This window comes from Hoplias malabaricus, chromosome 3, assembly GCF_029633855.1.
Source record: "Hoplias malabaricus isolate fHopMal1 chromosome 3, fHopMal1.hap1, whole genome shotgun sequence".
NCBI lineage: Eukaryota > Metazoa > Chordata > Actinopteri > Characiformes > Erythrinidae > Hoplias > Hoplias malabaricus.
Window position 1 is genome coordinate 8984370 of NC_089802.1, and position 13767 is coordinate 8998136.

The 13767-nt window shown below is 41.0% G+C and overlaps 1 protein-coding gene across 1 annotated transcript; it reads right to left on the reverse strand.

Moving 5' to 3' along the window:
* Nucleotides 1-8422: 8422 nt before the first annotated feature.
* Nucleotides 8423-13554, reverse strand: six3b (SIX homeobox 3b). The gene is made up of 2 exons (XM_066665487.1): nucleotides 12573-13554; nucleotides 8423-8841 (listed from the first exon to the last, which is right to left on the reverse strand). The coding sequence occupies exons 1-2, from the start codon at nucleotides 13280-13282 to the stop codon at nucleotides 8643-8645; spliced, it is 909 nt and encodes a 302-aa protein (XP_066521584.1). The 5' UTR covers nucleotides 13283-13554; the 3' UTR covers nucleotides 8423-8642.
* Nucleotides 13555-13767: the final 213 nt, after the last annotated feature.

Sequence of the window (13767 nt, forward strand, 5' to 3'; positions counted from 1 at the left end):
TAAAAGACCCCTGACACAATTAATCAAGAGCATTATGGGTGTAGTATAAAACAAAATGTGCTTGCACCTCTAATCATATTCCTATTAGTGACATTAACTAATTTTAACAAGCTGGGTACACACATTTTACTCTTCGAAAATCTGTATACTTTAGAGCTCATTTCTGCAAATTGAAAAAGAACTCTCAGTATAATGTTAGTATCTCATATCTCTGCCATAATGATGATTTATCGTTAATACTTAAAAAAATATTTACAATTACTATCCAATAATAATGATTTAATCTATCATCTTTATTATTTATAATAATAATAATAATGAATTTGTATTAACTCATAATGTTTCCTTAATAACATCTCACAAGGATTCATCTCATAATAAGAATAAAAATTATATCTTCATAAGTATATTTGAGTAAATTTGTTGTATTTATTAAAATTGTTACATTTTTTGGATACACTGCCGTTATGAATTTTAAAAAGCAAAACGAGAACATTAATCGTTAGTGAAATGTGAGGCATTAGGCGGCGACAAAGGCCACGACTGGAAGAGTTAACATCTACTTTGAGCACAATAATAATGCTACAGTATATGGTTTTGTCAATAATAGACAGTTTATAGTTGATATTTACAAAATATGGTACTGGAGGCTGTGTTATAAGGTTATTATTATAGTTTATTTTGTTTTGGAGTGTTTCAGCGTAGGCCTCCTGTTTCTGAGGTGAACCCGACGGATATAGTTCCGGTCATGTGACTCACGCAAGAAATGCAGTATTAATACTACACATAATTTAATTTTCCGTGAGAAGAAGACACAACCATTCCAGAGCTTCACAAAGTCACAATAAATTTCGGTCACAGCAAAAAAAAATCGAGTTGTGATTACACTGCCACCCAGTGTTAAAACTGTGTCAGTATAAGCCCTCAGTGAGGCACTAGATCAGGACATTCACACAGTCAAGGCCGTAGAACACTGGTAACCATTGTAAAGTTACAGACCCTTCTCTGCTTTTTGTTTTTTAATGATTATTGGTGGGTTTCTATGTACTAATTTATCAATCAATATTAGTCTTTTTTTATCCTTAACCGGGTTATTGTTTACTGATTTATTAAAAGGCCCAATAAATAATTTTCATATTTTTTAATGATTTAATATAATGTCTGCATTAGTGAAGCTTTTAAACTTTGTTTACCCTGCCAGTCCTTACAATTCTGAACCCATTTTAAATTAATAATTTACATCTATTTAAATGTATTTGCATACATCCGTCTTTTCTGCCTTTATAAGATCAATCCCACCCATTCTAACTGGAATCTGCATGTAGCAACTATATAAAATTATATACAAATATTTAAAAATGGAACATAACGCTGGATAAAGTAAGCTTTATGGGGGGAATGTGCTTGGTCTAGCACAGAGGGTAACACCACTCAGGGGCGCAGCCAGTGGGTGGCCAAGGCCACCATAAATTAATCATCACCCCCAGGCCCCCCATCACCACCATTTTGCCGCAATTTTTTTTTTCACGGAACCATTTCTTTAGGCAGAGCTTGGCCAGACTTTCCTGGGGCCCTAAGCAAAATTTTAATAAGGGGCCTCCAAACTGAACACTGTGAGCCAAAATGTGAACATTTTCTGACACCTGACTTTTCACTAGTACTCTCCCTCCTTTATTGGCTTAAGAATAAACAGCCACATACAGAAAAAAATTAGGTGTATAAAAACAACACATTCAAAAAACAATACATAAATAAACAGATGCAGCACCTAATGTGGAACAGAAGAAAAAAAAAAACAAACGCATCTGTTTATTCTCCAGCTTGCAAATTTGCGTCACCTTAAATGATGCAGCAGTTTGTCCAGGCGCCTGTAAACACTTCACTGTTTAAGGTGTAACGAAAACGTCAAATATCCCGGTGTTAGTGATTGTGTGACTTCAAAGAACTCAGCACTTGGAAGTAACTATGTCATTTTTAATATTTAAGGATAGTACGGAACTTTTAGAGCAGGGGTGGGCAAGTCTATCAGCAAAGGGCTGTTGGATTTGAGTCCATTCAGGCCAGAGCACACCTGATTTCACTCCTTTAATAAGTTGGTCTCAGTAAAACAATTGATCATGTGACCTCCTGGTTCATTCATTCATTATCTGTAAGCGCTGATCCAGTTCAGGGTCATGGTGGGTCCAGAGCCTACCTGGAATCATTGGGTGCACACAAACACACACACTTTTAAGTCACCAATTCACCTACCAACGTGTGTTTCTGGACTGTGGGAGGAAACTGGAGCACCCAGAGGAAACCCACGCAGACACGGAGAGAACACACCTTCTCCACAACTCATCACAGACAGTCACCCGGAGCGGGAATCGAACCCACAACCTCCAGGCCCCTGGACCTGCTGCGCCACCGTGCCGTCACCTCCCAGCAGCCACACAGGCCCTTTGCGGATAAAATTGCCCACCCCTGTTTTAAAGTGTACTGGTGTGTTTCGTAGGGTGACCAGACGTCCTCTTTTACCCGGACATGTCCTCTTTTTTAGACTTAAAAAAATGTACGGGCGGAATTCAGAAATTTCAGAAACGTCCGGGATTTTGTTTTTCTAGAGCTTACATGGAATACATAGAAACTAGTCCCGGTCTGACTGTAGAGCTACCGTTATTGGTCGATAACCTTCTCTGTAAACATTTAATTGGTCAGTCTGTACGTCAGTAGTCCTTGTTTACGTCAGGCAAAGCTCATGTACCTACCCTCATCTCGCAGCTATGCCGAAACGTAAATGTAAGTTCTCGGATGAATTAAAAAAGAAATTCCCATGTGTTGTGTAGCAAATAAAGGTGTAAAGGACCCAAAAGCACAGATGGGTTCAGCTAAGCATACAACGGCAGCGAGGGGCGTGACCTCATCACCCTAGTGTTTCAGGGAAGTTTAAACAAGTACTAGACAGTATAAAAACATCAGTATGTCCACTCCTCACTTTTCTGCTTCAAAGTTTGGTCCATGATGCTGTGGCGCTGCGAGGCGTTTAAGGTCGTAGAGAGCAGCAGCGCAGTGCACGCCACCTTTAATTGTATTCCCACTGCTAAGTTTGTAGACTATTATTTATGAACAATCCAAGAAGGAAGAAGAAGAACAATCACAGGTTTACCTCACTGCTGTTCCCGCAGCTCAGTCTTTTTTTCTACTGTTCATATCCTGAAGGATAATTTCGCTTCATTTTCTGGCGATACATTAACTTTCCCTAACATGACACGAGGGGGGCCTTCGTTAATTTGCTGCGCCCTACGCAGGTTGCGTAGTGAGCGTAAAGAGCGGTCCGGCTCTGTCTGTAGGGACGCAATTTATCAGCGCACCTCAAACAAGTAGTTCTCCGAAGAAACAGATGGTGGCACTGTACTCAATGCCTGTATCAGTAAATGAGTGAGTGATCAAGAAACACTAATAGATCACAGCAACTTCACGTAGAAAAAGAATAGTCACCGCTAACTTCAGAAAAGCTTTTGATTTACCAGCTACACTAATAAAAGTGCTTAGGTAAGACTCCTATTATCACAGACAACTATTACAGACAATTACCTACGTCTGTAACTTGATTAGAAATGTACATCACTCTGGATAAGATCTGACAAATTTGTCTGGGATTTCAGGTTTTAATTCCATTCCAATTTGACTGGACACTTTAGAGGCTACAAGTCCACACTAATTAAACTCTCTGGTTTATAAGACTAGCTTTTATTTTAGGTTTTTCTTGCTTACCGAAACCATGAACACTGACGAATAGTTTAAATTTGTGTGTGTTTATAATATAGAGCATATATGGTTTGGAGTAGCTGTGTTCCTGAACAGTTTTTCTGGCCAAGCACTGTTATTCTTAAAGTCTCCCTTACATTTTTGTCTCTGTGCACTACTCGTGTTGGCTGTCTGTGATTTTGCAGTTCACCTTCCCAGTCACTGGAAGTCACGCATCACAAATCCTGACCAATGCACTTGTGCATTAGATGTGACCTGCAGCAGGCAAAAACAACCACAACAACAAATACTGTCCTTCCAGGTAAAAGTTTTCCGGACAGGTATTCCTAGGCACAAACATATCTTAATCATATATTGCACTTTTTTATCTATCTTTAACAATTATGTTTATGTGTCTTATGAGAGTGTTTAATTTAAAATCAGCATGCATGAATATAGTCCTCCTCGTCTGATGTGGTGATCTGTAACTGCAGGGCCTCTGTGTCACGAGCACAAGTTATATATCCTTACAGTTCTGAAAGTTCTAAAGAGAACCACAAGGTGGCGCCAAAAGCACGTGATTGAGAGCAATGGCAGTCCGTTGTCAATCTTCTTTCTTCCTATTTTTTCTTTTACTCTGTAGCCTTCAAGTCGTCTCATAAGAATGAATCATACTGAAAAAAAGAAATATTCACTTAAGTGGAAATTAGAAAGCATGAGAATCACTGTTGTTTAGAATTAGAACATTTAGATTATTACTAAACTGAAGGGGATAAAATTCATATTTTAAGACTGTAATATAATGTGAATTAGGTTCGTCTGGATTGTGTTAATGGAAGTTAAATACTCAAGCAGAAGGATGAGGCTGGTGACCACAGGGTCAAAATAAAGTCCTGAGCAGAAGAACAATGATATGGTGTGAGTGTGTGTATTTGTGTGTGGTCCAGATATTTATCACAGACTAAGATCTGTTTACACACTTGTTTCTGTTATGGTGACCCATTATGTAACTCTTTTGAGTCTTGCTTACTGCAAGAGTTAAGCTTAAGCAAGTACTAGGTATGGCCGAGATTAAGGTAAGTCTCTACAAAATGAATGGAAGTCTACCTAATGTCCTTCAGGGGCATCATTAGACCCAATTTACTGTAGCACATGCCCCAGTAAAATGTTGCCGTGCCCCACTAAAATCACAGTGGGGAAAAAGGTAAATATTTAAAGTAAGTCTGCCATGCAGCGGATAAGGAAATGATAGCTCATTGTAATGCATTTGGGCTATAATCAATATAACCAATATAACATTATAACCAGATATACGTAATAAACCACTACATCAAACAATCTCCTCACAGAGCATGATAGTAGGAGCATGCAACACCATTAATCAGAACTCATGATCATTTTAAAAACTGTTGTTTATGAATTATTCAGTTCCAAATAATGCCAAATTAAATCAGGAACTGCAGAAGGCATCTATTTACACAATATTCCCTCATTTCAGTGTACTCCACATATGTCAGAGGAATGTGTTTTTATTTGTTCAAAAAGTGCATGTGAACAATAGGAATGCATGTATATAAAATTTCTTCCATAAATCACATAAAATATTAGTTTTAAAACAGCTTTTTAATAAAAAATGACTGGCCAGCAGAACTCTGTGTGTGCCCCAGTACAACATATAGTCTCTCCACGTGTGTGTGTGTGTGTGAGTGAGTGAGAGTGTGTAATAATGACTGATCAGTTGACAAATGCATGTTTTATTAATAAGGCAAGGTGAGCAGTGCTGCAGTCAGTAGTACTCAGTGGAAGTGTGTTTTCCTGTGCAGCTGAGAGTGGACAGCTGGACAGGGCTCCATCTGCCAACGGACACAAATTAAAGTCCAGAAGTCCGGCTTTCCACAGCTGCTCATCCTGTAAGCCCTGGTCCTGACCCTGCTGCTGCTCTTTTAATAGAATTACACCAAACCTACTAGGTGTTAGACAGCGGACCGGCTGTGAAAAATATATTAAACGATTAAAATGAGTCCAGTTGGTGAACATTTATTTCATTCTAATGGGCAACAGCAGCAGTCTGAGCTCAGTGTGTGTGTGTGTGGGGGGGGGGGGGGGGGGGCAACTGTGTGAAAGAAAGAGCACGGTATGTGGGAGCTGAGTGTGTGTGTGTGTCAGTTGAGTTTGTGTGAGCTGAGTGCAACTGAACCAGGTGAGACTAGAAAGCTCAGAGTGTATGTGAATTTTTAGTGTGTGTTTGTAGGTGTGTGAGCCAAGTGAGAGCTGTGTGTGTGTGTGAGCATTTGCAAGTATTTGAAAGGTGGTGTAAATGTGGTGTTTCCAGGTCAGAAGGAGCTACGCCTGGATGAACACAGAAAGATATGGAAATTGAGGAAGACACATAAACACACACAGGAACCTGTGGTCACTAAACCTGACTGGGGCTTGATAACAGGGTGCCACAGATTTATAGACCCCAGAGAAAATCACTCAGAACTGCCACTGTTTCAGAAAGGAGTTTTACCAGGTATTTATTTATCAGAGCTCAAACTATGTAAATGAAAATGATACAGTGCAATGTATTCACCTTTCCCTAATGCAATGTTAGGAAATAGAGATGTAAAAATCTACTGATGGAGTGTTGTCCGCTAAATTTACAGTTATTACTGTAATTGAATATTACTAATACATTCCTTAAGTAAAGTAATGAACACTTACCTTACCCCAGTTACAAATGAGTGTAATTCTTAAGAGTGCACCTTCAAAAGTAAGAATGTAGTGCCTTTGACAAAGGAGCATAGCTCTGGAGCATAAGGGTGTATTTTTTTCTACACTGAACTCTCACATACACCGTATTGTATCATAACATACATGGTATATTATGTTACTGATTTTAGACTTTTATATTGTTTTTTAAAAATGTACACAAATACATAAAACTGAATTATGCATGTTACCCTTGAAGTGTGAATGTAGTGTTAACTTTAAACACACATTCTGACTAAACTCTCATAGCTTTGGAGTACATCCACACTGTTTTTTTTTTAATCTTGAGTATTCTTTTCACTCACATTGTACAGCTGACTGAATATGATGTCATTGTCCAGAAGAACACACTGGTATAAAAGCTGCTGATACAGCCCTGCCAGTAAAATGAGTGTCTGTACAGAGGAGAGGGACTCCACAGATCTGCTGCACAATCAGCCCTTACACGGTTTTTCACCACAGTGATAGTGAAATAATAAGCTAAAGTGTTAGAGCTTAGAAATTCATTCGTTTATTTTCTGTACACGCTTATTCAGGAGGGTAGCGGTTGAACTTAAAACACATTGTTAACCCTCCATAGTGTTTTCGACTATCACAGCTGAAAGAACGAGCACAACGGTTAAACAGATTCCAAGCTCGGCGCTATTTAACGCCATGGTTAACGAGCTCACCTGAAAATTCAAACCATTCAGCGGGGCAAAGGGGGTCACCCGAATATAACCTCTCACTGCGCCACAGATATCACACAATAACACCGGGAAATGATCTGATTTCACACGATGACGTCAGTAACGCGCTAAACACCGGGGCAACTAACGGAATATTTTAGCAGTCTCGCGACGAAAAAAATGACCAAAACACAAAAACATTATACATCAATATGACGTATATCTACTAATACATTAAAATATATTTAGAGAAAATAATTTTCAGCGAATATTTTCGTGATTCACAAATGGGGTCCACTTCAAACTAAGTGGAAATATTGTGGATTACGTCACAATGGAAATAACGAAACAAACAACAACAACAGAGATTATGATGATGATAATAATAATAATAATAATAATACGTCCCAGTAATAATAATACCCCCGATTATTATTTAGAGACAACAAAGCAGGCAAAAGTGAATTAGGCTTAAAATCTGTAAACAGTTCAGTAAAAAAGTTATACACAACTGTGAAAGCATTAATGCGCGTCAGAAAAATAAACCCACTGCTGTTAAGATCCTGGCCGCCTTCAATGTGAATAAAACGATATAACTGCATTAAAACATAAGCATTATTGCTTGATTTAAAAACACTGAAAGACAGACTTCATTTTAACACAACTGAGAGTAAAATATGAATCTGTGTTACAGCCAGACACCCTGAGCAGCCAATACCATGAGGCAAGGTATTATTAGAGTTATCATATTAAATTATATTTATTTGCATAAAAGTGACCCATCACACCGCGTTTTCAGCGTCATTTACAGTATAAAATCAACCAATGAACAGACATTAAAAATCTCAAAGCACTTTACACACACTTAGACAGCTTATGGACACAAAGTAAGGGAGCACGAGCACAGAGAGAGAGAGAGAGAGAGAGAGAGAGAGAGAGAGGGAGGAAGGGAGGGGGGGGCTGAAGAATATAACGCATCAGACACTGAGCATTCAATAGAAAATCTGGAGATAAAAGTCCAACTTTGAGCATCTGCCGTCGAGTCAAAGGAGAGAAGAAAAGGTGCTTTTTGACTTCCACGATTGTCTGCTGGACAGAGAGAGAGAGAGAGAGAGAGAGAGAGAGAAATGTCCGCTTTGCGGCTTTAGAGCGGGGAATGGAGGAAGCTGAGGAGAGCCCAAGACTCTCTCACTCGTTCCTCATGTAGTGCCTCTTCAAAGAAAATAACGTCCCAAAATGATTCACAAACGAACATGCAGTAAAAATAAAGAGAGAGAGAGAGAGAGAGAGAGAGAGAGAGAGAGAGAGAGAGAGAGAGAGAGAGAAGAGAGAGAGAGAAACAGAGCGAGAGCGCAGAGTCCCTGGAAAAGCCAGCGCGCGTTTTCCCTCTGAGTGACAGCAGTGAGCGCGCGAGCTCCCGCCGCACGTGGCCCTTTTTGTTTTTTGTTTTTTTTTGTTGTTTGTCCGTCAGTTTGTTTGTTTGCAGGTCCAGTATCATACGTCGAAGTCGCTGGAGTCGCTGTCGGAGGCGGAGAGGACGCTGGGCGCGCGGCGCTCTAGCCGCTCCGCGCTGCTGCTGCTAACGCTCGCGCTGGGGCTCGCCGCCTCCGTTTCCGTCGCACCAGCAGCACTGCAGCGGGGCTCCGAGAGCGCGCGCAGACCCGCCTGAGACACCAGCGCGTGCTGCTGCAGCCTACACACGAGAGAGAGAGAGAGAGAGAGAGAGAGATCAGAAACGCTGAACATTAAACAACTGCTTTCAACTCATTAGGTTCAGGTGCAGGGCAATAAAAGCCATACGTCAACACAGTTCTCGCCGAGCGAATGAAGGACATTGTGCTGATGTCACGTGTTAGTGTGCAAAAGTTTAGTCACCAGAGTCTAACCACATGTTCTTTTTACTTGTTTATTGGAAATAAATCAGCGCAATATCTACAGGGAAATAACTGCAAAATTACTAATCATTCATTTAAAAAAAATAAATGATATTTAAATGTTACATTTATCCATCTGTGCAATTACAAATGCAGTATATAGAGCATGCTTTTTAAAACCCTGAACACGACACTCACTGCTTTGAATCTACTCGGTTTAAAGGTGTTCGCCAGCTCCGGGTGAATAAAAGGTATCACATCACACACGAGTCTTGCGAAAGTGGGTGAACTAGCCCTTGTTCTGACGTGACAATTCATTCAGGTGAAAGCAACGCGCCACTTTGCTTTCAGCGTTGTTTTACAGTAAAGTGAGGAGTGAACAGGTCCACAACATCAGACATTACCGACACACTATACTATACACCACACTACACCACACCACACTACTCTGTATTACATTTCACACAACTTTACTACACTATATTACAACACACGTCATTACACTCCACCACACTTCATTTCACAACACTGCACTATATTACACCACACCACACCACACTACTCTATATTACAGTACGTTACATTTCACAAAACTTTACGACACCACACCACACTTCACAACACTAAACTAAACACCGCAACACTGTGATGCGCTTTATTACACAAAACTAAACTACACAACATTAAACTACACTGTAGCACAACGAACCACTTCCCATTTACAGCATCAGTACTGTACAAATCAGCTCTGAGAAATGACCTAAAATATCTCTTTTAAAACACAGACCTATGTCGTAAAATAACCATCAATGTCTTTTTTGACTGTTGTCGAAGCTGAGGGTAATGATATACATACGTCACAAAGCCCTCTACCGTTATTTTCCTTCTGATCTCATTATGAAGTGAACCGTCAGTGAAGCTGATGTTTTAAAAAAAACTACGAAAAGTGCTTATAAAACTTATTTGGAACGTAATTGTTGAATATTGTAAAACTATTGATTAACACCCGGTAGGGCGTGTAAAACAGTGGACTACGTCATCAGCCATTTTGTATTTGCTATTTCTTTTTTCCATTTGGTTTTTAAATCTGATCTACGTAGTTTAATCACTCCATCACTGTAAACACGGTGCTAATCTAATTTCGCTCAGATGTCCTGAGAGGTTTTAATAAGCGTAAGGCTGATTATAACAACTAAACCAACTTAACCAGATTATTATACTTTTTGGTTTGTTTGTTTTTGTTTTTTCATCAGGCTGCGTGTATTTGTAAATGTATTCTTCTGTGTTTATATCTTTTATTAATATAAGTAACATACAGTCTAATAGCTTATTTACCGGAAGAGAGAGAGTAAAAATGTGGGCTAGAGGCTCTGGATTTTCAAGGCTGTTGATTTATGGAGCTCAAACAGCAGCGTGGCCTGGAGTAGAGCAGCCAAGCAGAGGCCAGCGATGTGGACATGTTTTGAAGAAAGGTTTAAAATAATCGCTGTGGGTTTGTATCGTTTGTTTGTTTGTTTGTTGTTGGTGGATTTGAACGGTGAGGTTTTTTGATCAGCTGACCTCACAACTGTTCCAATACGGTGACTGAAATAAATAATAACCGCTGATCAGTTTAGTCCGTTTTGTCGTGAAAAGAACGTAGCTTTAAATAAAGTATCGTTCAGATATGAACACTGCTTCCACATAAGGTTACATCACATCCGTCACTGTGTGAATGTGGCTTATTTCATTTGTGTTAAACTACGAATTAGTGTCGCTACTGAAATGTGTGGCACTCTCAGGGGTCTTCACGGGACCATATTTTATTGTGATTACATATATATACACGTGTGTGTGTGTGTGTGTATTACACGCCTTGGCTTAATTCCAGGCGTCGTTTTGTGTTTGATATTTTGTCTTGAATCTATTTGCTGAATAATAGAATATTATTTATTTAAAATTGACCCAGAGCCTGTGATACATATATTATTCAGAGCACGACTTCAGTGTTAGTTTCATTTTTAAATATCAACATATTGATTTTTTTAAAAAACAACGTGCATAACTTTTCCTGTAAAACTGAACGTAGTGAACATTTAAAAGTCAGGCTACTGACGTCGCACAGATGCCATTGATTCTGGAAAAAACAAAACACGTAACAATATTGGGGCAAAATATTTTTGGTAATTTTGTAAAATAATGAGTTCCTTGGAAAGATCCGTCCCTGGAATTGTCCTTATACCTTCGCCCAGTATAATAATAATAATAATAATAATAATAATAATAACAGGAGTGTGCAAATGTTTGGACAAAGCAAACCTTATGTTGATATTTTAAGTAAAAAAAAACAAACATTCCCCATAATATTAAAAGCATTTGAAGATATAAAGAGAAGAATACGAATGTACGCTAACTTCGCTGTCTCTGCGGAGGGTGTGAATTCAGAGTGATCACCAGGACATCAACAAATGTCACTGGAGCAGGAATTTCCAAACTTTTGCACATGAACCCACCATCTGCATTTTAACGCCGTGATGGTGTTTTAAACAAACGTGGATTTGTTTTTATTTCTCTAAAAGCCGATTGGCTGAACCATGATGAACCCTGCCTCTTGTTTTCCCCCTGGGACTGTAAAAGTATTGCTCTGAATCTACTCCATTCAGAAGTGTTCCTGTGTTTCAAATGAATGAAATCCGCCCCACTGCAGAACACAGCGCCTAAAGAGATAACCGCATGTGGAAGGAGCAACTGGTGGAAAAATGTGAATGAAGCAATGTTTCATTTGGGGCTTGGTATTAATCTGAGTTCAGATGAGTTCAGCTGCTCGTTATCCCCGTTTAGACTGTTTTATAATATTTGATAATATTCCCCAACAGTAATCGACGGAAATTCTATAGCGAAGAAGGTCAGTTAGTCGCTGTGTTGATGGGATTGATTTTATTATTAATGTGTAACCAATGAACACAGAATAAATGACACTCAACTAACCTTCTCAGTGTGTGTCCTCTAGTCATAGGTGTAGAGCCCGTTAAGCGTTTTTATTATTATTATTATTATTATTATTATTACTATTATTATTTGATAACATAATGATCATGGTGTAATTGCGTTGTTCTTCTTCATTTTCTCGATTTTTATTTATTTATATATTCTGTTTTATTATCAAGTCATAAGTTGATTTACCAATAAAAAGGTTTTGTTTATTTTTAATCCTTAAATTAATTATAAATTAAAAATAAAAAAACAAATAATTAACACGCTGTTATTGACAGGTTGCCATTTCCCTGTTTTTTTTTTTTTCTATTTATAAAAGCTGTTGTTTAATACAAAATAATCTAATAATAATATAATAATAATACGTAAATATTTTACCTATCAGACTCCAGTAGAATTACATTTTTTTCTGATTTACAGATCTAAAATATTCACAGTCTTGGCAAAAGTATGTGACGTGACCGACGGCCATTTCGTTCCCGTGGAACCAGAGAACCCCTCTGAATGGAGTGTAGTCAGTGTTTACCCCCTCCACATTCCCCAAAGCCCCATGTTTACCCCCCCACACCTCTCTGACCTGTTCTTGGCGGCGGCGGCGCGATCCCTCTGCCGCCGGTTCTTGAACCAGTTCCCCACCTGCGTGGGCGTGAGTCCCGTGGCCTGCGCGAGCTCCCGCTTCTTGCCGGGGTTGGGGTAAGGGTCCTGCAGGTACCACTCCCTCAGCAGGCCGCGCGTGCGCTCCTTGAAGCAGTGCGTCTTCTGCTCGCCGTCCCAGATTGTGCGCGGCAGCGGGAACTTTTTGCGCACGCGGTACTTGTCCACGGGGCCCAGGGGCCTGCCGCGCAGCTTCTCGGCCTCCTGGTAGTGCGCCTCGAGCCACATGGCCTGCAGCTTGCCGTGCGATTCCTTGGTGAAGCGGTGGCTCTCCAGGATGCGGTAGAGCTCGCGGAAGCTGCCCGTGTGGTAGGCGACGACGGCGCGCGCACGCTGGATGGCCTCGTGCTTGTCCAGCGCGTCGCACGGCGCCGCGGCCGCGGGCAGCGACCAAAGGAAGCGGCCAAGGCGCTCCACGTCGCCCGTCTCCTCCAGCGTCTCGCACACGCCCGCCACCTGCTCCGCCGTGAAGCTCAGCAGCGGCGGGGGCGGCGGAGGCGGCGGAGGAGGAGGGGGAGGCACCGCGGCCGGGGAAGAGCGCGCGCGGGCCGCCGCCAATAACGCCGAGCCGTCCGCGAAGCCCGGGACCAGTAGAGGAGAAGAGTAGAGCTCCAGAGGAGAACGGAACACCATTGAGAGAGAAGGAGGGATGGAGAGAGAGATGGAGACAGACAGATAGAATAAGTGATAAGAAAAGTAGGGAAAGTAGCCTAGGTAGTTACTGGAGAGAGAGAGGGAGAGAGAGAGAGAGAGAGAGAGAGAGAGAGAGGTGGGGGGTAAAGCAGTAGTAAGGCTCTCAGCAGCTGTGGCTGTGCTGCTGAGCTCCGGCCTCCATGCGCGCGCTGAAGCTCGGGCGCGGCGGATGAAGAGTGCGGTGTGTTTCTCGGTTGTGTCTCGGCCTGACCGCCGTCAGTGTGAGAGCGCGCTGGACAGCAGCCCACTACTCTTCAACATGAAGCTCTCGCTGAGGGGGAGCGGGCAGCCACCGCTGATTGGAGCGCGCGTGCACTTCCCCACGGATTCCACCAATCAACTTCAGCAACACAAGCACACGCGCACAACAGCTGCAGGTCTAAGGAGGAAGTTTAACTGGAAAACACAGAGAGAGCTGGAGCTGC